Raw genomic sequence first — 23749 nt, forward strand, 5'->3', positions numbered from 1 at the left:
AGGGGTCTCCCATTTTTGAACTTATCTACAAAACAGGCTCACAAACAAGAGAACAGACCTGTGGTTGCCAAGGGGGAAGAGGTGGGGGAGGGATGGACTGGGAGTTTTGGGATTAGCAGATGCAAACTATCATCTATAGGATGGATAAACAATAAGGTCCTACTGCACAGCACAGGGAACTACAGTCAATAACCCGTGACAAACCATAATGGAAAGAATATATATGTGTGTGTGTAATTGAATCTCTTTGCTACACAGCAGAAAATAACAACATTGTAAATCAACTATACTTCAATACCATAAATTAAAGAATCTCCCTTTTCTGACCTTTTGTTCTTAACTATCAGATGTGCAAAAAGATTCACCTGTGGCTAATAAGATAGCAGCTGGTTCCATGGATAATACCATTCATTTATTATACGTATCCGTCTGTCATCTTTTCTTTCTTTGGAGGAGATGGAAAAAACCTTTTAGGACCAAAGCTTAAACCCATGGCCCAGTGGATCTATCTTGTTTGGACTACACGGTATTTGAGAAAGAAAACTTAAAAGTTTCCTCTATTGAAAAATTAAGATTTTCCATAACAATTTGGTTTTCTTTAAAAGTCAGGTCCGAGGCACTGGGGCCTGGGGGAGAGGGCTGTTTGCCTCAGGTGGGGGTCACTTACAGCGATCTTGGCTTTAACGGCCGCCAGCTTCTCCTGGGCAGCAGCGAGGTCCGAGGTGGCCTTGCTCAGCGCTTGGCGCTTGGGTTCCACGTCACAGAACACCTCGTGAAACTTCACGATGTTTATGACCCAAGAGCAGAGGCCTGCGGCCGCGTAGGACTTGGTGGCCACGAACTCCGGATTGAACTCGGGGTCCTGCAGATATGGCCTGATGGCCTTGAGGCAGTTCTCGTGAATGTTCTCCTTGTCAAAGTGGACGAGGGAGTCCAGGAAACCGTCCACCTTGGCCATGGTGACCTTGGCGGCCTTCCAGCTGCGGTCCTTGGGCACCTTGCCCCTGGGGGCTATGAGCACCATCACAGCTGCGCTGACATTGCTCACCGCCGGCGGCGGGGAACCGAAGGACTTCAGCTCGGTCAGATTGGTCTGCAAGAGAGAGGCACATTGTCAGAGGAAAACGCGTGGGCTCTCTTTGTCACCGACCACTCAGGGAGGCTGGCTCAGAGCGAACTGAGAGGGCCATTTCGAAGCCTTTAGGTGCCCTCGGAATTTTAAATATCATGATTCATCAGAAGGGAACCAAGAACTCCCCAGTGGTTCCAGACTGCTCCGAATGGCTAGTCGAGACTCAGCGAGGTTCTCTCAGCACTTTGACCTGCAGCCCATCAAAAACACACAATTATTTCACATTTAACTGAAACGTATAAGGATGCCAACATGCTCTGAAACAGGCAGCGTGCCATGAATAAAAGATAAGTTTATTATAAATTAATTTCCATCTTGGATTGAAAAGAATGGCAGTGTAACCCAACTATATATTTTTTTCTTTAATTAAACTGCTTTGTTCCATGAGCTTGTTCTAACTACAGCTGACCGTCCTGATAGCAAAGTGGTATTTTCTGCCAAGAAATAACACAGGCAGAAAGCCAGGCACGGCGTGTGCTGTTACTGCCTCTGCCTAGACAGGGGTTGGAGTTTTGCTACAAGTTTCACTTGCTCTAGAAAGATATGGCTGAAAGGCTTGACCTTCAAAAGCCACTCGAACTTCTCAGGCCTTAGTGTTTTCATCTGTAGGTTGGGAGCAGTAAATCTGCAAGTGAAATTTGGTCAGAAATGCATATAAAGTTGATTTAAGGTTTGTTGTGACTGACAGTGAGGAACATGTAATTTCAAAAGCACTTGATTTCAAGGCTGATTTTGTGAACAGGGAAAATCTTTATTTCAAAGATTAGATCCTTGTGCCAAATTAATTTGGGGGTGTTCTCAGGCCTGGAAATAAAAACAGGAGGGCGATTATTTCTAGGACCTCATGGAAGCACCTAGGAAGGCGCTCCATTTATTCTTGCCCCGGTTTGCACGTTGAGTCCTGACAGTCTTGTCTATGATGGACAGGAATGAAGGGCAGCACAGGCGTGGCAGCTGTGCTTGGATACCTGTCCTAGTGGCCTCCCCTGAGCCAGAGAGGACACAGAGGGAACATACAATCAGAAACAAAACCCACGCAATTTTAATATCATTCAAGTTGAGCATGTATGTTCAATGTACTGAATTAAGAAAAGATAAAAATGGATACAGATGAGATTTATTTCTATAACCTAGATATATCATTGTTAATATTTCAATGTAATTCCTTCAAACTTAAAAAAAATTATATATATATATATTTTATTTTGGGAAATGCTGGGCCTTTGTTGCTACAAGGGTTTTTCTCTAGTTGTGGTGTGCAGGCCTCTTATTGTGGTAGCTTCTCTTGTGGCAGAGCACAGGAGCAGGTGTCTTTTGATTTCATGGCTGCGGTCGCCATCCACAGTGATTTTGGAGCCCAAGAAAATAAAGTCTGTCACTGTTTCCATTTTTCCCCCATCTATTTGCCATGAAGTGATGGGAGGCTGGATGCCATGATCTTAGTGTTTTGAATATCTAAATGTAAATATATACATATATGTATACACACACACATACATTGTATATAGTGCTTTTTCATGATGCTCATTGTCTCTCGCCCCTGCCCAGTGCTAAACAGAATCTTCAGAGAGGCAGAATCTTTGTTCATAGAGGCATCACGGGCACCTTGAACAGTGTCTGGCATGGAGGGCAGTCAGGGAGTCTCCGCTGAGTGAATAAACGTGTCTGCACAGTCGTTCATTTGGCAAAGGGGGGATGTAGTGGTAAATAAAAAAGTCAGTCCTTTTGCTCACACAGATGGGGGGGATAGCCACAAAAGGGTCAATCTTTGGTATGTTAGAGAGTGAGAAGTGCTCTGAAAAAAAGCAAAAAGCAGGGCTAGTAGGCTAGTGGATTCTTGAAGACTGATGGTATCACTTTGGCCAGGGAGGGGGTTCTGGGAGGACCACTTAGAGAACCTGATGTTTCAGGAGGGGGAAGGGCAGAGAGTAAATGAGTGGGGTGAGGGCAGGCACAAATGCCAGTTCCAGCACGATTTATAAGAGCTCTTCACACACACACACACAAACACACACACGTGAGAATACTCTTTTTTTAATTAAAAAAATTTAAGATATTCGGTGACAGGTAGAAATTCAGCTTTCCTACAGCCAAACTGAATAATCCTTTTCCAGATGACATCATGCTATCATCCTTCGTTTTTATGGTAAGAAGGGTCTTTCATACATATTAAGATGATGTGACCTTATAGTAACTTTTCTAGTTCTTTTACAGTTTCTTTCTTACTGTTCACTGGTTTACAAGATTACATTACTTAGTCCTTGTAGTAAAAGAATACATATTTATTGTGAAATATTTAGCAAAGATGAAGATGAAAACCAGACTCACTCATCATTTTACTACCCAGAGATAAACACTGTCCTGGTACGTTTCATTATATATGCTTAACAAACTAACAAAGAGGCACAGAAAAGAAAGATAATGAGTGAATATAGTGTGAATATATATGAATGTGATGTATGTCTGGCTCATTCATTTATATACACATATACATATATGTAGGCTTCCCAGGAGGCACTAGTGGTAAAGAATCCACCTGCCAATGCAGGAGACATACGAGACGCGAGTTCGATCCCTGGATTGGGAAGATCCCTTGGAGGAGGGCATGGCGACCCACTCCAGTATCCTTGCCTGGAAAATCCCATGGACAGGGCAGCCTGGTGGGCTGCAGTCCATAAGTTCACAAAGAGTCAGACACAACTGAAATGACTTAACACACACATGCATACATATATGTACATACATACACATAAACCTATATAATCACTGTTTACACTATTTTTTTGAATCTGGCTTTCACTGAAAATTGTATCTTAAACTCTTTCATGCTATGACTTATTTTTGCAAAGTATGATTTTAGATAAAGTATGTGCAATTTTCTCTCAATTAGATGAGCCATAATTTAGCCAACTCCATATTGTTAAGTATTTAGGTTATTAACTTTTTAATAGCTGCTTAAATGATATGAACTTTTAATGAAATTAGAAATAAGCAAGCCCCAAATAAGAGTCAAATTAGACTTGGATTTAATGTGTAAAGTATGTGAGGAATAGTGACATCCTTAAAATATTAAATCTTGCCTTATACAAACTTGGTACATCTATTTCCCTGTTCATATCTTATTTTACACTACTCAACAAAGATGTGCAGTTTTCTTCACATAGTTTCAATAAATTTATTTATGTTTACTTATACTGAGAGTTTTGATTGCTATCTTGAAAATATTATATTTTCTAACTGGCTAGTGCTGATATTAGGAAAGCTATTAAATTTCGTAATGGGCCCTTAACCCTCCCCTTTTATTTGTTTTATTATATTTTTATGACATCTATGAATAATAATACATTTGTCTGCTACTTTACAACATTTGGACGATTACCATTTTTCATTTATCATTGCATTGGCTAGAAACTTTAGGGTAATTGTTTTATAATAGAAGCAAAGGGGGTCATTATTGTGCTTTTTCTTTGCTAATGGGAATTCTGCTAATGCTCGACCGTTAGGATGTTTCATTCTTGGACTGGGATTGATTGCTATGTGCTAGCAAATTATTCAAATATCCTTTTGTTCCTACTATACTGAGAGTTTTAATAGAAAAGGATGTTGAATTGCGTTAGGTATCATTTTTGACATTTCTCTAACTACAGAATTTTTTGCCTTTTTTTTTAAGTTTTTTTTTTTTTTTATGTGGACCATTTTTAAAGTCTTTACTGAATTTGTTACAATATTGCTTCTATTTTATGTTTTGGTTTTTTGGCCTTGAGGCATTTGGGATCTTAGCTCCCAGACCAGGGATCGAACTCACACTTCCTGCATTGGAAAGTGAAGTCTTAACCACTGGACCACAAGGAAGTCCCCCAAAGCTATTATCCTTTGATCGATGGTTGGGTATATTTACAGGAGTAGCCTTGCATAGGCAAAACTTCGGTCGGTAGCATACTGTTGTTTGAATAAATTGCTAGGCTTGATTTACCAGCATTTTATATGGATATCTTAAATCACTACTCATAAATTTGTATAATTTGAGGTTTTATTTTCTTGTGCTATCTCTATCACTTTCAGTATCAAGCTTGTCATATAATAAAGGTCTTAAAAAGTCCTGTAGGAAAGAAGTCTGTTAAACTCTGTAACCCTAGAATTCTCAAAATCATTTAATTATAAAATATACCTTTTATAAATAACTTGTAAATATTAAGTTACAAGTCAAATGACAGGAAGAAAATATTTACAACATATACAACAAGACATATAGTAAAAATTTATCTTAAAAACCCTATAAATCAATACAGAAAAGGGAAATTATCTCATCAGAAAATGGACAAAGAATTTGGGCAAATAATGAAGGAAGGAATCTAAGTATTGGAATCTAACCATTCACAAATTTTTTAAATGAAAAAATTCTTGTGTTCTTAATGAGAAAAATTAGAATGATTGAAAATACTTAAGACTGGCAAGGATGTGGGGGAAAGCAGTGCTTACAACTATAAAGAAGAGTAGCTATTTTGGATAGAAATTGAGCATTACTTATATAAAAAAGAGAATTATTGTTAGAGCTTCCTATTGCTTCTGTGGGGCTTCCCAGGTGGCACTAGTGGCAGAGAACCCACCTGCTAATCCAAGAGACATAAGAGACAGGGGCTCAGTCTCTGGGTTAGGAAGATCCCGTGGAAGAGGGCATGGTAACCCACTCCAGTGTTCTTGCCTAGAGACTCCCATTGACAGAGGAGACTGGCAGGCTACAGTCCCTGGGGTTGCAAAGAGTCAGATAGGACTAAAGCAACTGAACACACACAGTGCTTCTGTAAGAAATTACCATAAACACAGTGACTCAACGTGAATGTACAATCTTCCTATTTTGGAGGTCAGGATTCCTAAGCCGAAGATGTTGGAGAGGCTGGTTCTTTCTGGAGGCTGGAGCAGCGAGTCTGACCCTTTCTGTTCCCAGTTTCCAGAGCCAGCCTCACTCCTTGGCTCAAGGTTCCACATCATATCAGCTGTGTCTGCCCGCTCTTCTCCCACCACCATGCTGCCTTCTTCTTCTGATCTTCCTGTCTCCCTCTTTGTTGGATCCTTGTGATGACATTTAGGGCCCAGCTGGGGCTTCCCTGGTGGCTCAGATGGTTAAGAATCTGCCTGCAATGCAGGAGACCCAGGTTTGACCCCTGAATGGGGAAGATCCCCTGGAGAAAGGAACTGCAACCCACTCCAGTATTCTTGCCTCTAGAATTGCACGGACAGAAGAGCCTGGTGGGCTACAGTCCATGGGGTCAAAAAGAGGTGGATATGACTGAGCAACTAACACTCTCACTTTCACTGGATAGTCCAGCATCATCTCCCTACTGTGAGATCCTTGATTTAACCATGCCCACCGAGTCACCATATGAAGTAAAATCCACAGGTTCCAGAGGTTAGGACGTGGGTATTTTGAGGGGTGGAGGAGGTAAGATTCAACCTGCCATGTTGTTCTCTCAAACAAGTGGATTTCTTATTTGGCCCAGAGAAATATGTGAACATGTGGAGTAAAGATGTATGCACAAGAATATTTGTATTAGAGAAAAAAGAAACTAATTAGACACTCAAGAGTAAATAGCTAAAAGAAATAGAGTACGTTATAGCCTGGAATACTACTACAAAGCATTAAATGAATATGGTTTCAATGTATGTATTGGCGTGACACAGTCTTGTTTCATGAGGAAGAGTAAGTTGTCATTATCTATTTGTATTTAAAATATGATATATTTTATATGCATATAAACATATAATGCAGTGCATATAAAATATATCATGCTTTAAACACAAATCTCCTGCATTGCAGTCTGAGCCTCCAGGGAAGCCCTAGGTGTTAGTCCCTCAGTCATGCCCGACTCTTTGTGACCCACTGGACTGCAGCCCACCAGGTTCCTCTGTCCCATGGAATTCTCTAGGCAAGAATACTGGAGAGGGTTGCCATTCCCTTCTCCAGGGGATCTTCCCGACCCAGGGACTGAACTTGGGTCTCCTGTATTGCAGGTGAATTCTTTACTGTCTGAGCCACCAGGGAAGACCTACTGTATTTCATATGTGTATTTGCACAGATATAAATTCATAGAAAAATTTCTGGATGAGATACAGCTCAAGCTTTTCCAGGAGTGCTGTTTTAGGAGAGGACTGGGGGTGGAGTGGAAAGAAGGGTGACTTTATGTTTCATCCTGTACATTCTGTACTCTTTGAATTATTGTAATGATAAAAATGCCATTATATGTTATTTGTATAATAAAAAATAAGTTTACTGGATAAAACGCATAGGAAATAAATAGAAAATTTCAAGTAACTCTGCAAGGAGAAAAAAAGAAGCCATGAAATTGTAAGCAAAACCATTCTTCAACTAGGGCAGGAAAAGCTATACTGGATTTGCTTCAGTTTAGCTATAAAAGTGAAATAAAACTGCCAAAGCAGAGACTTAAAATGTACATGGACTTACTACTATGCTCTGATTTACAGGTGTTCTTTATGTATTAACTAAAGCTTCATTGTTAACTTTGAAAATGATGAGAAAATAGGAATGCGGTCCTTAAATACCAGAGTCCTGTGGATGCAAAAAAATTTGAGGATACTCAAGGGGTCCTTGTGTTCGTGAAGAAACATCTCCCCTGTTCTGTGTGGTACAATCTGATCCATTCTACTTCTCTGAGCAGGGGGTGGGGGCTGGGAGAAATGGGTGATGGTGGTTCAAAAGGTACAAACTTCCAGGTTTAAAATAAATAAGTCCTGGGGATGTAGTGTATAGCTAACTGTGTTGTATATTTGAAAGTTGCTAAGAGAGTAAATCTTAAAAGAAGAGCAAACAAAACACGAGAAAAAATTGCAACTATGCATGGTGATACATGCTAACCAGACTTAGTGTGGCAATCACTTCACAATATATTTGTATATACTGAATCGTTATGTTGTACACTTGAAGCTAAGATAATATTACATGCCATTGTGAGGGATGAAGAAGTTCAGTGGCTGGCGCGTGAGGCTCCACAGCTCGTTTGAAGACAGTACCCGTCCTGTTATCTGGCACACAGTGGTTGTTGTTTAGTTTACTAAGTTGTGTCCAACTGTAAGCTGCAGTCCATGTGACCCCATGGACTGCAGCTGGCCAGGCTCTTCTGTCCATGGGGTTGTCCAGGCGAGAATACTGGAGCAAGTTGCCATTTTCTCCTCCAGGGGATCTTCCTGACCCAGGGATAGAATCCTCATCTCCTACATTGGCAGGTGGATTCTTTGCCATTGAGCTACCATACATAGTAGGCATTCATGAAAAATGATTTTCATGGGCTTTGCTGGTGGCTCAGTGGTAAGAAACCCGCCTGTCAATGAAGGAGATGGGTTCAGTCCCTAATCCAGGAAGATCCCACATGTCGGGGAGCAGCTAAGCCCATGAGCCCAACAACTGAGCCTGTGCTCTAGAGCCCAGGAACCACAACTACCGAGTCTGCCTGCCCTAGAGCCTGTGCTCCGCAACAAGAGAAGCCACCGCAGTGAGAAACCTGCCTACCTCTACTAGAGTAGCCTGAGAAGAAATGAAGACCCGGCATGGACTAAAATACACAAACAAATAAAATTATTAAGAAAACTTCATTCCTTTAGAAACATGAGTTTCACTTTCTTTGTGGCAGAGGTAACTAGGGCTCAAATCCAGTGCTTTTTTCTGAATCCGATCCCGTCACTTCCATGAGTTACACCTCTATGTGTTCATTTCTACCAGTAAAGGTCACCTAACTAATCAGCCATAAAATTAACCAAGAGTATTCAGGGGTTTTCACTGTTTCCAGCCTGTGGAAACAGAAGAGATAACACTTCTATAAAGACATCATCGACTACAGCAAACTGAGTGGCTGCCATCTGTTAGCTATTAATACTTTTCATGCGTTATCTAACTGAATCCTTACAACAACCTGTTGTTGCTGTCCAGTTGCTCAGTCATGTCCGACTCTTTGCGACCCCATGGACTGCAGCACGCCAGGCTTCCCTGTCCTTCACAGCCTGATGGGGACTATGTTACTACCACCTCTACTTACAGGTGAGGAAACAGAGACTCGGAGAACATAAAGTCATTCCTAGGGTCACACACAGTGAATAGTCCAGCCAGAATTTGGACTCAGCTCATCTTAGAACATATAATCTCTGTGTCAAAAAATCTTATGAAAGACGTTCATCTTCTTGGCAAGAAGTGATTTGCATTGTTGTCTGGCAGAAATCAATACAACACTGTAGAGCAATTTTCCTCCAGTGAAAATAGAAAGAGCTTCAAGAAGAAAGAAAAGCTTTCAAGCTGAGAAGTGGTGGCATAATTGGGTTACACCTCCACTCCCCAGTCTATCCATAATTTCCAAAATTTTCCTGGAGAAATCTTGTGTTTTCTATGAATGTGAGGTAGAGGCCCACTTAAGGATTTTATAGGTCCTTCCTTTTAGGGACCTCCCACCACACATCATAAAAACACCAAAATGCACTCATATCTCACATTTAATACAATTTATACATAACTATACATCACAGGATTTTCCAATGTTCTCAGTTTAGTCTCAGATGTGCTAAGGACCTAAGCCAAGAGATGCTACCTTCCAAAGCAAGGTGTGCATTGGTTACACAGAATCCATAAAGGAAAGCTTCAGAGGGACTTTCCTGGTGGTCCAGTGGCTAAGACTCCACACTCCCAAAGCAGGGGAACCTGGGTTCAGTTCCTGGTCAGGGGCCTAGATCCCAAATGCTGCAATTAAGAATTCAATGTTGCAGCTAGGGCTTCCCTGGTGACTCAGTGGTCACCAGGAGACCACTGAGAGAGCTTAAATGCAACTTGAATGACACCGGACTGGGGTTCTAACTTATAGAAATCTACAGGGTGCGAATGGCAGGCTAGTCCCCTGGCAGTGGAACTTGGGGGGCGTTTCCTACATGGGTGGCCAACACTCTCAGAGTCCATCTGGAAGAAAGAGGCACAGGTGTCGCCTGTGGAGCAGAGGTGAGCTGCTGGCATGGCCCACCTGGCATGGGCTGTCTGAGACCTTGACCAAATGGCCCCTGTGAAGGGGCAAGTGAGTATCTAGACTCTCAGCAGAAAGAGGAACTGGTGGAGGATCTGCAAAGAGATGACGTGAGCTTCCAAGTAAACATCAGCTTTCCTCTGTGATACCAATTCCTGATGACCTGAGTCTGTCTGCCCTGCTTTCCATCTTCCTCCCTTAGCCTCTCAGCCCCGGTCATCCAAATGGGAAAGAAAGTTAATGTGAAAACTATAAAAGGAAGAAGTACTAACCACAGGCACCTCTCAACACACAGAGTATCTTTAAAGGGAGCCAAAATACAACTCCCAATGAACACATCTCAAGAGTCATGCTTGTTCCAGTAAAAGGTCATGTGTATGAGCTGAATTTAGTTGACACACAGTTACATGTTGTCAACAACTGAGGACTTGCCAAGTTTGATTTTGTAGATTTTTTTCTCTTACTTTGGAGACATCTTACTTTAGTCTCATATCTTAAAACATTTTCATAGGGCCTTACAAGGCCTGCACGCATGTGCGTGCTAAGTCGCTTTAGTCATGTCTGACTCTGTGCTACCCCATGGACTGTAGCCTGCCAGGCTCCTCTGTCCATGGGATTCTCCAGGTAAGAATACTGGAGTGGGTTGCCATGCCCAGGAGATCTTCCCAATCCAGGGATCAAACTGAAGTCTCTTACATGTCCTGCATTGGGGTGGGTTCTTTACCACTAGCGCCAACTGGGAAGCTTTGACCCAAGGTTTGAACCCAGCTCTCCTGCATTAGAGGCAGATTCTTTACCACCTGAGCCACCAGGGAAGCCTGTAAGAGGCCCATGTGACCTATAGCACAGAAGAAGTAAAATGACCATGGACTGCATAGCCATAAGGTCTCTGGGCTTGCATTTTGAAGATGTGAGTTCAAGTCTGGCTCTAACATTGAGGCCTGTGACTCTGGGCTCTGGCTTTCTCATCAGTGAAGTGAGGAGGCTGGAGAGTTGGCCCCTCCTGTCCCGATATGTTTGGGACTCACATCTCTGGGATTTCACTGGTAGCCTGTGCATCCTGACATATATTCAGCGTATGTAAATGTCTGCTTGCTCAATGAATAAACCAGTGACAGCTGGTCCCAGCCAAGCCCTCTGGACTGTACCCTTGTGTCCCTTGGAACACCAGCGTGGTGGGCTGCCTCTGGGTCAGAGGAGAGGCTGCTCCTCCCCAGAGGGATAAGCAAGCACACACACGTTCCTCCTACCTTGTTGAGGGTGTTGAGGGCCGCCTGGGCTGCCGTGAGCGCTGGCTCTGCCTTGGCCAGGTCTTCTTCACAGTCCTTTTGCTTCTGCTGCACCTCCAGCATGATGAGAGCCACCTTCCGCTCCTCCTCATCGGCAATGGCTTTCTCTCTGCTCACCTTGTCCGACTCCACGCCCACCACCTGAATCAGCTTGTCGGCATCTTCATTCTTCTGCCTCAGCTCCACTTCCTGGGTGGCCAGCTTGGCTTTCAGCTCATCCACCTGCAGCAGAGAAGTGGCAGGTTTTTTCAGATGGAACCATGGTGGGGTCTGACCCTGCAGGGCAGGGAAGAACACCAGCTCCTGATGCAAAGGTGCAAAGCTGAGCTCTCAGCTGGGACCAAGCTCCCTGACCTGGGAAAGGAAAGGTGCCCTGGCCGCCCTCTTCCTCTCTCCTCTGCAGCAAATGTGGTGGAAGATTCTAAGCAACGGAGGCTGTGAACTTTCTTTCTCCTTGATGCCCAAATGACAAAGCTGGCTTCTCACTGACGTTGGTGTCTGTGTCTTGTAAAAACCTCACAGGCCTAATATAACACTTTGCACATAGTAGGGCTTTAATAAGCAACAATTATCCTTTAATTGAATTTGGCCAGTCTGGAATGCACCGAGGATTTAGCAAACTATAAAAAGTGAGTGTCCACTGGGTATCATGTAAGATGGAATATATGAACAGACAGTGGCCGGGCCATAAAAGCAGAACTCTGACCTAGAACCTACAGCAACCTGCCCAGGAGACCAGCCCATTATCTACAGCAACCAGCTGAGAAAGCCAGCCTGCCATAAGTCAGACTGAAATGGAACAGGACCCTATGTCCTTGCCCCTGCAATGTCCTCAGCCTGCCTTTTGTTGGTGGAAAAACTAGCCAAAAAATAAATTCAATCAGAGAAGTGAGAACATGCACAAACAAAGGAAAACAGCTGAGGGAAACCAAATAATAATAACATAGTCATTAAACATATTCAAGAACATTTGGTTCCTCCTCAAGGGCTACAGTTAATATTCTGAGCCATATCCTGTGTAGATACAGAAACCCCTACCAGGTGAAGAAGTCAACCATATAACCACCAGACTGCAGCCATGACATAAGCTGCCATAATTCTGAGAACTGGCCTCAAGGAAATGGGAATGAACTGACCTTGGAATTGAATACCTAATAAAGATGACGCTGGTCACACCAATGATGACCAATTTCAAGCTGACTGTCAGAGCTGTGCTGTTTCTGCATGTAGCCCTCTTCCTCAGTCTACAAAACCTCTTGCCCACTGACTTACCGGGTGGGGGAGTCAGCCTTTGGACATATACCCGCTCTCCCCACCAGCTGCTAGCATCCACATTTAGCAGATTTTCTTTTCCACCAACCTGACCTCCTTATTGGTTTTTGAGCAGCCAGTGACTGGACCTTGGTTTGGAAACAAGTCTACTGTCTAAGTAACTGTCCATGAAGACAGGCAATAACCTCTATAAGAATCAGTTCAAAATGGCCAGGACTTGATTAATAACTGACAACTTTCTTAATTTTATCCCAATTAAGGACCAGAAATTAGAGAAATTCAAACACCCACCCCTAAACAAGATGCCCAAGCTTCTGATCTGCCGTCCTCTGCCTCCCAATGGCCGACAGCCTCCATCTGGGAATGCCTTTCTTCCAACTATTTAGCTTTCCCATTCCTCTGCCTGCTTTTGTGTCTCTTGTTATTGTTGCTCAGTCGCTAAATCGTGTCTGACTCTTTGTGACCCCATGGACTGTGGCCCGCCAGGCTCCTCGGTCCATGGGATTTCCCAGGCAAGAATACTGGAGTGGGTTGCCATTTCCTTCTCCAGGGGATCTTCCCAACCCAGGGATTGAACTTGTGTCTCCTGCATTGTCAGGCAGAGTCTTTACTGCTGAGCCACCAGGGAAACCTGTTAACGTCTCTACCAAAGCGCAAATGATGGTGGCTGACGGCCTTGCTAGAGTGAGCTCTGAATAAAGAGCCTTTGCTTGTCCTCATTTAGTTGGACTTCATCTATTCCCACAGTCCTTTCAAGAAGTAGATGACCAGGTTGAAGTGGAACAGCATGGATTCCGATGGTCCAGACCAGCTGCGTTCTCTGCCCACCTCTATGTCCATGTGCATTTGGGGATGACGTTGGAGTGGTGGGAACACTGGCTCCTAGGAATCCTATGTTTCCAGTCAGCTGGGAAGAGGTGAATGGCTTTCTATGTGCTCAGTAGGGGGTGATGGTTCTCAGAATGTGGTCCTCAGATCCCAGGAGGTGGTACCCAGCATCAGCACCACCTGGGAAATGCAAAGTTTGGGGCTTCCCCAGTGGTCCAGTGGTAAAGAACCCACCTGTCACAGCACGGGACATGGGTTCCATCCCTGATCCAGGAAAAGCCCACATGCTGTGGAGCCACTAAACCTGTGTGCCGGAACTACAGAGCCCATGTGCTGCAACTACTGAGGCCCATGTGCCCTGGAGCCTGTGCTCTGCAACAAGGGAAGCTACCGCAATGAGAAGCCTGCTCACTGCAGCTAGAGAAAGCCCACATGCAGCAGTGAAGACCCAGCACAGCCAATAAATAAAATAAAATAAATAAATAAAATCTTAAAAAGGAAAAAAAAGGAATCAAGTTCTCTGGTCCACTCTGGACCTACTGAATTAGAAATCTGGTGGTGGGGCCCTGCAATCTGTGTTTTAATAGGTCCTCTGGGTGAATCTGATATCCACCTAGGTTTGAGAATCACTGGCCTAACTCAAGGCCTGTTCATATGCAAAGAGAAGACTCAGATCTGTTTATTTCTGGAAAGTAAAAAAAAAAAAGTCAATTGTATTTGCAATATGGCGGATAAACTTTACATTCCAAGATGACCTCTTGTCTCTCAGTTTTCTGAAGTCTATTTCACGCAACCACCAAAGATTACTTCAGAGCTCCTAGAACATGTCAAACAGATTCAAATGCTTTATGCTGCAAAAATAAAATGGGGGCTTAGACGTTGCTGATAATTCCCTTTTCATGGCAGATCAAAAGAAAAGAAAATGAAGGCAGAAGAAAAAAAGAATGTGCTTTAATTTTGTGTATTCATAGAAATCGGAGACTTTGCTTAACCTCAGATGGAGGCCTGCTCCCTAGAATGGGTCTTGTATTCTTGTGTTGGAAGGTTAATCCCTTTCCATCTCCCATTGTTCAGCTGCAGAGTAATTTCTACAAGGACAAAGATGCAATTGTAAATCAAAATGATTGAACCACATAATCACTCCAGTCAGCAAACACACCAGTAACTTTGTGTTCCTTTCCAAATCTTGGGAGATTTGAGAAAATTGAAGTGGGTTTTTTTTGTTGTTGTTATTGTTGTTTGTTTTATGGCTTGCAGATTTGCCTTATGACCTCAGGCCCCGGGTAAGTAATCACCAGTGCTGTGGATGGAAGCTTTATAACTCTTAAGATGTGACACGGAGTGACACGAGGGGCCAGCCAGCCAAAAGTAGGCTGTAGCTGCTCAGTCACTCAGTCGCGTCCAGCTCTTTGTGACCCCATGGACTGAAGCCTATCAGGCTCCTCTGTCCGTGGGGTTTCCAGGCAAGAATACTGGAGTGGGTGGCCATTTCCTATTCCAGGGAATCTTCCTGACCCAGGGATTGAACCCATGTCTCCTGTGTCTCCTGCACTGGCAGGCAGGTTCTTTACCACTGAGCCACCTGGGAAGCTCATCAGATGTAGGCTACCAACAAGGCAGAACTCAGGGTCATTTGATGGCTCTTCTTCAGTAGAACAGGACATTGAAGTAAGTGACTTAAATATTTTCTCTTCCCTTTCCCCCTTATTCATAGCATTCAGGCTACACTCTGGGTTTCTTGTCACCTAGACACTCCCACACTTGGATAGGAAGATCAAGAGGGGAGGTGTTACCAACACTGATGAGACCCTCTCCCCACGAGTATCGACCATCGATGCTGACTCTTGGAGGTGGGGGGACACTGACCAAGTCCAGCAAGGGTAAGATGGTGGTGGGAGACCCTCCCTTCTTCAAGGTCCAGGCACATGATGTTCACAAAGAGGTCCCCAGAGCTCCAGAAGGTGGAGAAGGAATCCAGAATAATCAGTCACAAATAACACTCCATTGAAAGTTGGAGGCCTAGAGATAGCTTCCTTCTTGACTCAGAATCCATGGAGTCACCAAACACTTTCTCTTTTTTATCAAAATGAAGATTTAATAGTTTATAGAACTTAATTCTGGGGCTATACTGGCTTCAGATACAGCCTCATCCTAGAACACAGACATCATGTCTCTCAACATCGTTGTACTTTAAAGTGAATACACTTTTAGTCAGTGACTCCCATCAGGATGGCAAGGTGATGGCCAAGAACTTGGGATTATATCCTCATACCTCCAACCACAGAAAGTAAAGGAAGAAAAGAATCTTAGAATTAGTATCAGTATGCCTGAGTCAATCACTTGAGGTCATGGGTCCATACCTGAAAGATACTCAAGACCAAATGTCTCTGAGACCTATGCCTACGTTACAAATCCAATCCTAGAGCCAGGGATGAAGTCAAAACTTCTAACAGTTTCTGATGTGAAACTGTTGGACTTCAAGCAGGCTTTCCTCTTAGATACAGATGTTTTCTGTCTAGAGTAGACATCTGTTAGGTTTGCCTGCCTAACAATAATAATTATATAACAATTAATTATAATATAAAAAGTATGTTCTGGTAACACAACTTGGTTTTCTTTTAGAGACCTTGCCTTTGTAAGTCCTTGTATTTTGGGTGGGGCTGACTTCGATGGTTGTCATGGACCCTGGCTTGGCCAATGAAAGGGTCCACATTATAGATTGGCTCAATATGGGCGAACCAAAGCCTTAAAAAGCTCTCTCAGAGCCAGCCCAGGAACTGGGCTGAAAATACTGGAAAAGAAGGAAAGCAAGGACTTCCCTGACAGTCCAGTGGTTAAGAATCCACCTTCCAATGCAGGGGACAAGGGTTCGATCCCTGGTCAGGGAACTAAGACCCCACATGCCTCTGAGAAACTAAGCCAGCCCACCACAACTAGAGAAGCCTGAGAGCAGCAACAAACACCCAGAGCAGCCAAAAATACAATAAATAAGGAGCAAAGCAGACAGAATACTTGTCTGAGGTTTCAGAGCCATGGGGGTTGCCTGCCTGAACAAGGACATCTAGTGAATATCTAACTCCAGTCCTATCCATGTTAAACCCTATCCTTCGCTTTTCAGGGATATGAATTCATCCACTCCTTTTTATTTTGTTTTGTCTAATCAACTTCAGTTGGATTTTGGTTAGTTGCCATCAAAGGGTTCTGATAAACATCTAATGTAATCTCAAAATTTTCTTTCCTATTCTCCCTCCCTCCCCTCCTTCACTTTCCACTTTTTTTCTTTTCATTGGGTGAATTTGAGTTAGTTTTCTTTTTCACTTGCAAACAAAAACGTCTTGACAAATACACCATCATAAATGTTAACTGTCAACTCCAGGTGACTTGAGGTTATTTTAAACCCCAGGATAAACTGAATTTAAAAGTTTCCAAGTCATATATATAATGTATTCATTCTCCCCCAAACTCCCCTCTTATCCAGGCTGCCATATAACACGGAGCAGAGTTCCCTGTGCTACACAGTAGGTCCTTGTAGGTTACCCATTTTAAATATAGCTGAGTGTACAAGACCACCTGAAACTCCCTAACTATCCTTTCCCCTATCCTTCATGCTGGCAACTGGCTGAGTCTCTTTACTGTTCACCTAAAACTATCACACATTGTTAATCAGGTATACTGTAATATAAAATGAAAAGTTAAATAAAATATTTTTAAAAATAAAGGTTTCCAGGTTGATAGATTTGTGGGTTAAATCCAACAGTCCCTTTTTCTCATGATCGCACCTGAATTAAACACAGAACTGAGGTTGTTAGTGAGAGGAGTGAGACCCCAGGCAGGGCGGGGGACTCTGATTGTGTCAAGACAGGGAACTGACTGCCCTCCAAAGACTGAGTTTTTAACATGATATGACCAACTCAACCTGAAATGCAAGGTTAAGAGGTTTCTACTCTTAAAGGAAAAAAGATGGATCCAGGGCCAAGTTAAATTCAGCTACTGAAAAAGAAAGTTATATTCTGACTAGCTGAGTCAAAGCATGAAATTATAAGTCTAAAGTCTGTTTAACTTTAGGTTACCACCCAATTGTTAATTATTGTCATTACTACTACTTCTAATACCACTTGTTGCTGTTGAGTCATTAAGCTGTGTCTGATTCTTTGCAACCGCATGGACTGTAGTCCACCAGGCTCCTCTGTCCAAGGGGCTTTTCAGGCAAGAATACTGGAATTGGTTGCAATTTCCTTCTCCAGGGGATCTTCCTGACCCAGGGGTTGAACTGTCTCCTACATTGGCAGGTGGGTTCTTTCCATTGAGTCACCTGGGAAGTAACTGCTAAACTAATCTGGAAATCTGTCTGAGTCCAAGCTGTGAGATCCTTTTAGCTTACTCCTACCAGATTATGTACACCAAAAGCTGTAATAATCAAGCAGAAGATACTATACAATATATTAATAATTAAAGTCATCATTCTTTTACCAAGATTACGGTGAGATATACTTCAGTCCTTTTCTATCAAAGGAATAGTTCCAGATGAAGGGTTTATATCAGAGTTAGGCACCTCAGATCATTCCATTCAAAAGACCCATTCTCCATCCCCTCTCTGAGCTTGTAGGTGATTTTTGAACCTGTTCATTCATTTGCCTATCTATCAATGTACTTATCTATCGTCTACCGAGCTATTCATTTATAGATCACCTACTATGTGCCAATAAATCTTGATTTCTATCCTTGATGGACTAATAGCAGTATTTCACGTGTATGCAAGAGAAGAAATGTAAGAATGAATTCATGACAGTGTAAATCAACCATATTTCAATTTTTTAAAAACGGATGAAAAATTCAAGGGACATAGAGAAGGGAATGTACACTGCTCAGAGCTTAGAGAGGGCTTGTGGGCAGGCGGGTAGGAAACTTTTTTCGGTCCTGACAGTGATAAGTTGACAAGGTAGGGACATATGTGAAGACACAGAGATGTGAACAAGCCATGGAGAGAGAGAGAGAGAACTATTTGGGGAGAACTTCAAATAGTGCTGTTGGACTTCAGGGTGCAGTGTGATCAAAAAGAGGAAGAAGAGAATGGAGTTATAAGCAATTTTAAAAGTTCTGGAAGAGTTTAGAGAATCTGAATGGCAATGTCTAAGATCATGAAGGCTTACTCAAGTGAATACTCAGACTTGAGGTTTGAACAAAGATGATCACTTCTCTTGCATGCATCGTGAAATACTGCTATTAGTCCTTCTAAGAGCAGGACACAGGTTGGTCTGAAGCTGTGCTGTCTAGTTTGGCAGCCACCAGCCACATGTGGTTAATAACCACTTAAAAAGTACTTTAAAATACAACATTCTACTCGGTCTCCCTGCTTAGTCTCCCTGACTGTATTCTGGCAGCACTCCCGGCAGAAAGCATTTAAAACATGGCTTGTCTCAACTGAGATGCCCTGTAAGTGTAACTGTATACACGAGCTTTTAAAGCCTTGTAGGAAAAAAAGGGAAAATATTTTATGAGCAACTTTCTTAAACAACATTTTTCTTACACTGATTACATGTTAAAATGATAATATTTTTAATATACTGGGTTAAATAAAATGCTATTAAATTATGTGATATTATATACTATTAAAATATATGATTAAAATAAAATAAAATCCACTTATTTTATACTTTTTTTGATGCAACTACTAGAAAATTCAAATTTGGACTTCTTTGGGGGGCTGTATTGCACAGCTTGTGGGATCTTAGTTCCCCAACCAGGAGTTGAACCCTGGGCCCACAACAGTGAAAGCACTGAGTCTTAACCACTGGACCATCAGGGAATTCCCTAGAAAATTTAGATTTGCGACTATGATTTGCAGGCTATTTCTATTGGGCAGTGCTGGTATAGAGTGCTGCCAGAATACAGTTAGGGAGACTAGGTAGAATGTTATTAATTCATTAAACAAATATTTATTGAGTACCTGCTCCATCCAGGCACTGTTTTAGGTGCTTGGAATACATCAGCAAACAAAACAGACAAGGATCCCTTTTCTTACAGAGCTTGAATCCAACAGGTGGAGACAGACAGCAAAATATAAACATAAGTAAATTATATAATATGTCATTGCTGTTGTTTAGTCACTAAGTTGTATCTGACTCTTTGTGACCCCATAGACTGCAGCCTGCCAGGCTCCTCTTTCCATAATTTCCCAGGTAAGAATCCTGCCATTTCCTTCTCCAGGGGATCTTCCTGACCCAGGGATTACATCTGTGTCTCTTGCATTGGCAGGCAGATTCTTTACCACTGAGCCACCAGGGAAGCCCATGGAACATGTTTGTTGTTGTTTAGTCGCTAAGTTGTGTCTGTTTCTTTTGCGACCCCATGGACTCTAACCCACCAGGCTTCTCCGTCCATGGGACTTCCCAGGCAAGATACTGGAGTGGGTTGCTGTTTGGGTAAATCTTATGGGGGAAAGGTACAGTAGAGCAGAATAAGGGGCTCAGAAATGGTGTGGGGGCTGCAATTTTAAATGAGGTCATAGGGTAGGACTCCTTGAGAAGGTGACATTGAAATAAAGAACTGAAGCAGATGAGAGATGAAGCCTTGGGGATGTTAGAGGGAAGAGCATTCCAGGGAGGGGAACAGCTGGTGCAACGGCCTGGAGCGTCTGAGGAAAGGACAGAGACACAGCGAGGTTTAGGGGGCATGCCTCGGGGACGGGGCAGTAGGAGGTGAGATCTCAGAGTTAACAGGACAGGGCTGGGAAGGAGACTCAGTGTAATGAGGGAAGTAGGGGCTATTTCAGGCTGTGGAGCGAAAAAGTGATATATCTACGCTTTAAATTGATCGTGCTGGGACTTCCCTTGTGGTCCAGTGGTTGAGAATCTGTCTGCTAATGCAGGTGACACGGGTTCGATCCCTGGTCTAGGAAGATTCCACATGCCGCAAGGCAGCTAAGCCAAGGTGCCACAACTAATGAGCATGCGTTCTAGAGCCTAGGAGCTGCAGCTACTGGGCCTGCATGCCCGAGGGCCTGTGTTCCATGATAAGCGAAGACACCGCAACGAGGGGCCAAGCACCCCAACTAGAGAGTCGCCCCTACTCACTTCAACTAGAGAAAGCTCGCATGCAGCAACGAAGACCCAATGCAGCCAAAAATAAACAAATAAATAAACCGATCACTCTGGCTGCTCAGCTGATGACAGACTACAAGAGGGAAGCAGACAAACTAGTGAAAGGGTACCGTGGCTACCCAGGAGAAAAGGTGTCATTGGCTCAGAGCAGGGTGGTAGCAAGAGGTGCAAGGCAACGGCATTCTGGGCATCTTTGCAGCTACAGCCCCTGTGATTTTCTGATGCTCCAGGTGTGGATAGTGAGAGAAAGAGAGACATGAGCAGGGTCGGGGGTGACTTTGAAGATTTTGGCTGAGATGAGAGGATGTGGGTGAAGTGGGCTTGGGGTGGGTAAGAGACCTGAAGGTTCAGTTTTTTGAAATAATCCAGGTAAGACGTGTCTAAATAGGGGACACAGCGAAAGGCATGCCCCTGAGAGGTACTTGGAAAACCTGTAGAAGCTGTTAAGGCTTAAATGTGGGCAGTGAGGGAAGAGGAGGTGTATAAAATAACACTGCAGTTTCTGGGCTAGGTAACTGGGTAGATAGACATATTATTCATTGAAGCAGAGAAAATAGAAGGAGAAGAACAGACATGGCAGGACATGGGAGGATGCCAGGACATGGGAGGATGCCAGGACATGGGAGGACTCCCCACTGATAGTGGGCAGAGAGAGCTGGATTCACCTAATGGTATAATCAGGCCTCTTCATATTAAAGAGACTGCTTAAAGCAGGAGAACAGACTGTCTTTATCATCTGCTCAGACACCCAGGGTTGGTACAGGACAGAACACTGGGTGCTGCTCTGTGAACGTCCCATTGATGGTTCCCCAGCAACGGTCTTTTGTGTAGAATGATCAGCAATTCCCGGAGGAGAGATGGGTGTTTTGCAGAACAGGGGCGAGTGGGGATACAGGATGTTCTGAGGGCACTGTAGGTGGGGTGGGGGGGAGACAGGAAGAGGAAGAGGTGAGAGATGGTGAAATAAATCTGGTAGTACTGCATTCTGGGAGTCTATCTTACTCTGTTTTCTAGAGGCTCCGAGATGGAGAGAATAAGAAAGTGACTGGAGTGAGAAGACACTACCTTACTGCAACAAAGGTATGACCAAGTAAGCTGCTGGGGACACTGTGTACCTCAAGCTGCTTTGAACTGTAGCTCTAAGGAGTTTTGGTTACAAGAACATAGTAGAAAGAGAGTAGCATCGCAGATAATTGTCACACACCATTTGTTGACAAACACTGAGTTTGAATAGATCTCATCATGCCTGGAGGTAAACAAAGGGGTAAGAAGGTCTTCACATAAATACAGAACAAGGGAAGGAAGAGCATCCAGAAGACTAAGAGGAACAATGCAACTGAAAAACGACCCATGACTGGATTTAGAGAAGACATCGAGAAAGCTGTTCGGCATCATCAGTAGAATGGTTCCTGTGATATACGGTTGCAGAAAAATAGGCTGAAATACAAAAGCAATGTTAGAAAGGGGAAAGGATGAGATGAGGAAGGTCTGTGGGGATATTGAAAATGTAATAGCATAATTAAAGTCTTCACTGGAGGCGTAAGAAGCAGAAGCAATATTGCCCACAATTAAATTAGTATCATTGAGGATAAACTTCCTAGAATGTAGAGGAAAAGGCCAAAGGGAAGGAAAGCAATGAGGGAGAAGCCAATAGACATGAAGTGCAAAGAACCTATCCAGTTCATCACTGCTCCTGCAGGAAAGGCCCGACCAAATGAGCTAAACCTCATCACAGGAGGAAAATTTCCTGAGCGGAAAAATCCTGTGTGTATAGATTGCAAGGGCTGACAGCATCCCACTGAATAAACTGCAATCCTTTAGATGTATTGCGTATATGAATTGAGAAAGTGAAGTGGAGGGCTTCCCTGGTGGCTCAGAGGTTAAGAATCCACCTGACAATGCAGGGGACACAGGTTTGATCCCTGGTCTGGGAAGATCTCACGTGCCTTAGAGCAACTAAGCCCGTGCGACACAACTACTGAGCCTGAGCTCTGGAGCCCTCGCTCTGCAACAGGAGAACCCACGGCAGTGAGAAGCCCGTGCCTCACTATTAGAGAAAGCCTGTGCACAGCAACGAAGACCCAGTGCAACCAAAATAAATAGGTAAATAAGTACAGATCTTAAAAATAAAAATTTTAAAAGTTAAAAAAAATTTAAGAAAAGAAAAAAGAAAGTGGAGAAAAAGGACAAGTCAGGAGGAAGTTCAACAGAGCTATTCTGAAGGCAGAGTTAAATTAAGAATTAAATTGATTACAATGCTAGTTTAATTGTGAAAATGCATGAAATTCCACCACCTTAATGAGAGGCTGGGTCTGCTGCTGGGAAACAGAGAACAAAGAAGGGCCATCAAGGGCCCAGCAGTATCTGATGGGTATGAGCAGGGCAGAGGAGGTGCCCGAGTCATCCACAGTTCTCCAACAGTAAAGTAACAACTGAAATGGACTTGTTCCATTTGGAAGAGTAAGTAGAAAAATAAAACAAAGACAGGATGACAGGGGTCTTCTTCTGAGGTATAACCACTTAGGAGCATAGAGGAACACGCATGACACGAGACAGGGTTTGTTTAAGGAATTCGGTTGCAAAGGCTCTTTGATAGAGAACATCGTAAGATGCAAGAAATCAAAGAAAACTGGCCCAACCCTGCAACCACTGCTCCCAGCCATTCAACTGTTTGGATTTTGAAGATGAAGAGACTGTGGGTAGGAGACTAAAAGAAAGTAGAGGAAAATGAACATGTGATAAAGAAAAAAAGGGAGTATTTCCAGGGATTTTGGTATCCGTGAGAGGGAACCTCCCAAACTGAAGCTGAGGGTGTGTACTTCCACCAAGAGCGAGCTCAGCCCGGGCTCATGGTGAGGCAGGAAAGACAGGACCAGGCATTTAGGCAGAGTCAGTGTCACCTGGAGAAGACTCTTGAGAGTCCCTCGGGCTGCAAGGAGATCAAACCAGTCAATCCTAAAGGAAATCAACCCTGAATACTCACTGGAAGGACTGATGCTGAAGCTGAAACTCCAACACTTTGGTGACCTGATGTGAAGAACCAGCTCATTGGAAAAGACCCTGATGCTGGGAAAGATTGAGGGCAGGAGGAGAAGGGGATGGCAGAGGATGAGATGG

The 23749-nt window shown here is 43.4% G+C and overlaps 1 protein-coding gene across 9 annotated transcripts in view; it reads right to left on the reverse strand.

Annotated features, from left to right (window-relative positions):
• Nucleotides 1-23749, reverse strand: part of DNAH9 (dynein axonemal heavy chain 9) — a 284870-nt gene that overhangs the window by 72555 nt on the left and 188566 nt on the right. For all 9 annotated transcript variants that reach the window (XM_045164838.1, XM_045164842.1, XM_045164840.1 and 6 more), the window contains 2 exons: nucleotides 11394-11654; nucleotides 668-1093 (listed from right to left, as the gene is read on the reverse strand). In XM_045164838.1, coding sequence (XP_045020773.1) covers nucleotides 668-1093; nucleotides 11394-11654 — 687 coding nt within the window. The remainder of the gene's footprint in view (nucleotides 1-667; nucleotides 1094-11393; nucleotides 11655-23749) is intronic.

This window comes from Bubalus bubalis, chromosome 3 (assembly GCF_019923935.1).
Source record: "Bubalus bubalis isolate 160015118507 breed Murrah chromosome 3, NDDB_SH_1, whole genome shotgun sequence".
Classification (NCBI taxonomy): Eukaryota; Metazoa; Chordata; class Mammalia; order Artiodactyla; family Bovidae; genus Bubalus; species Bubalus bubalis.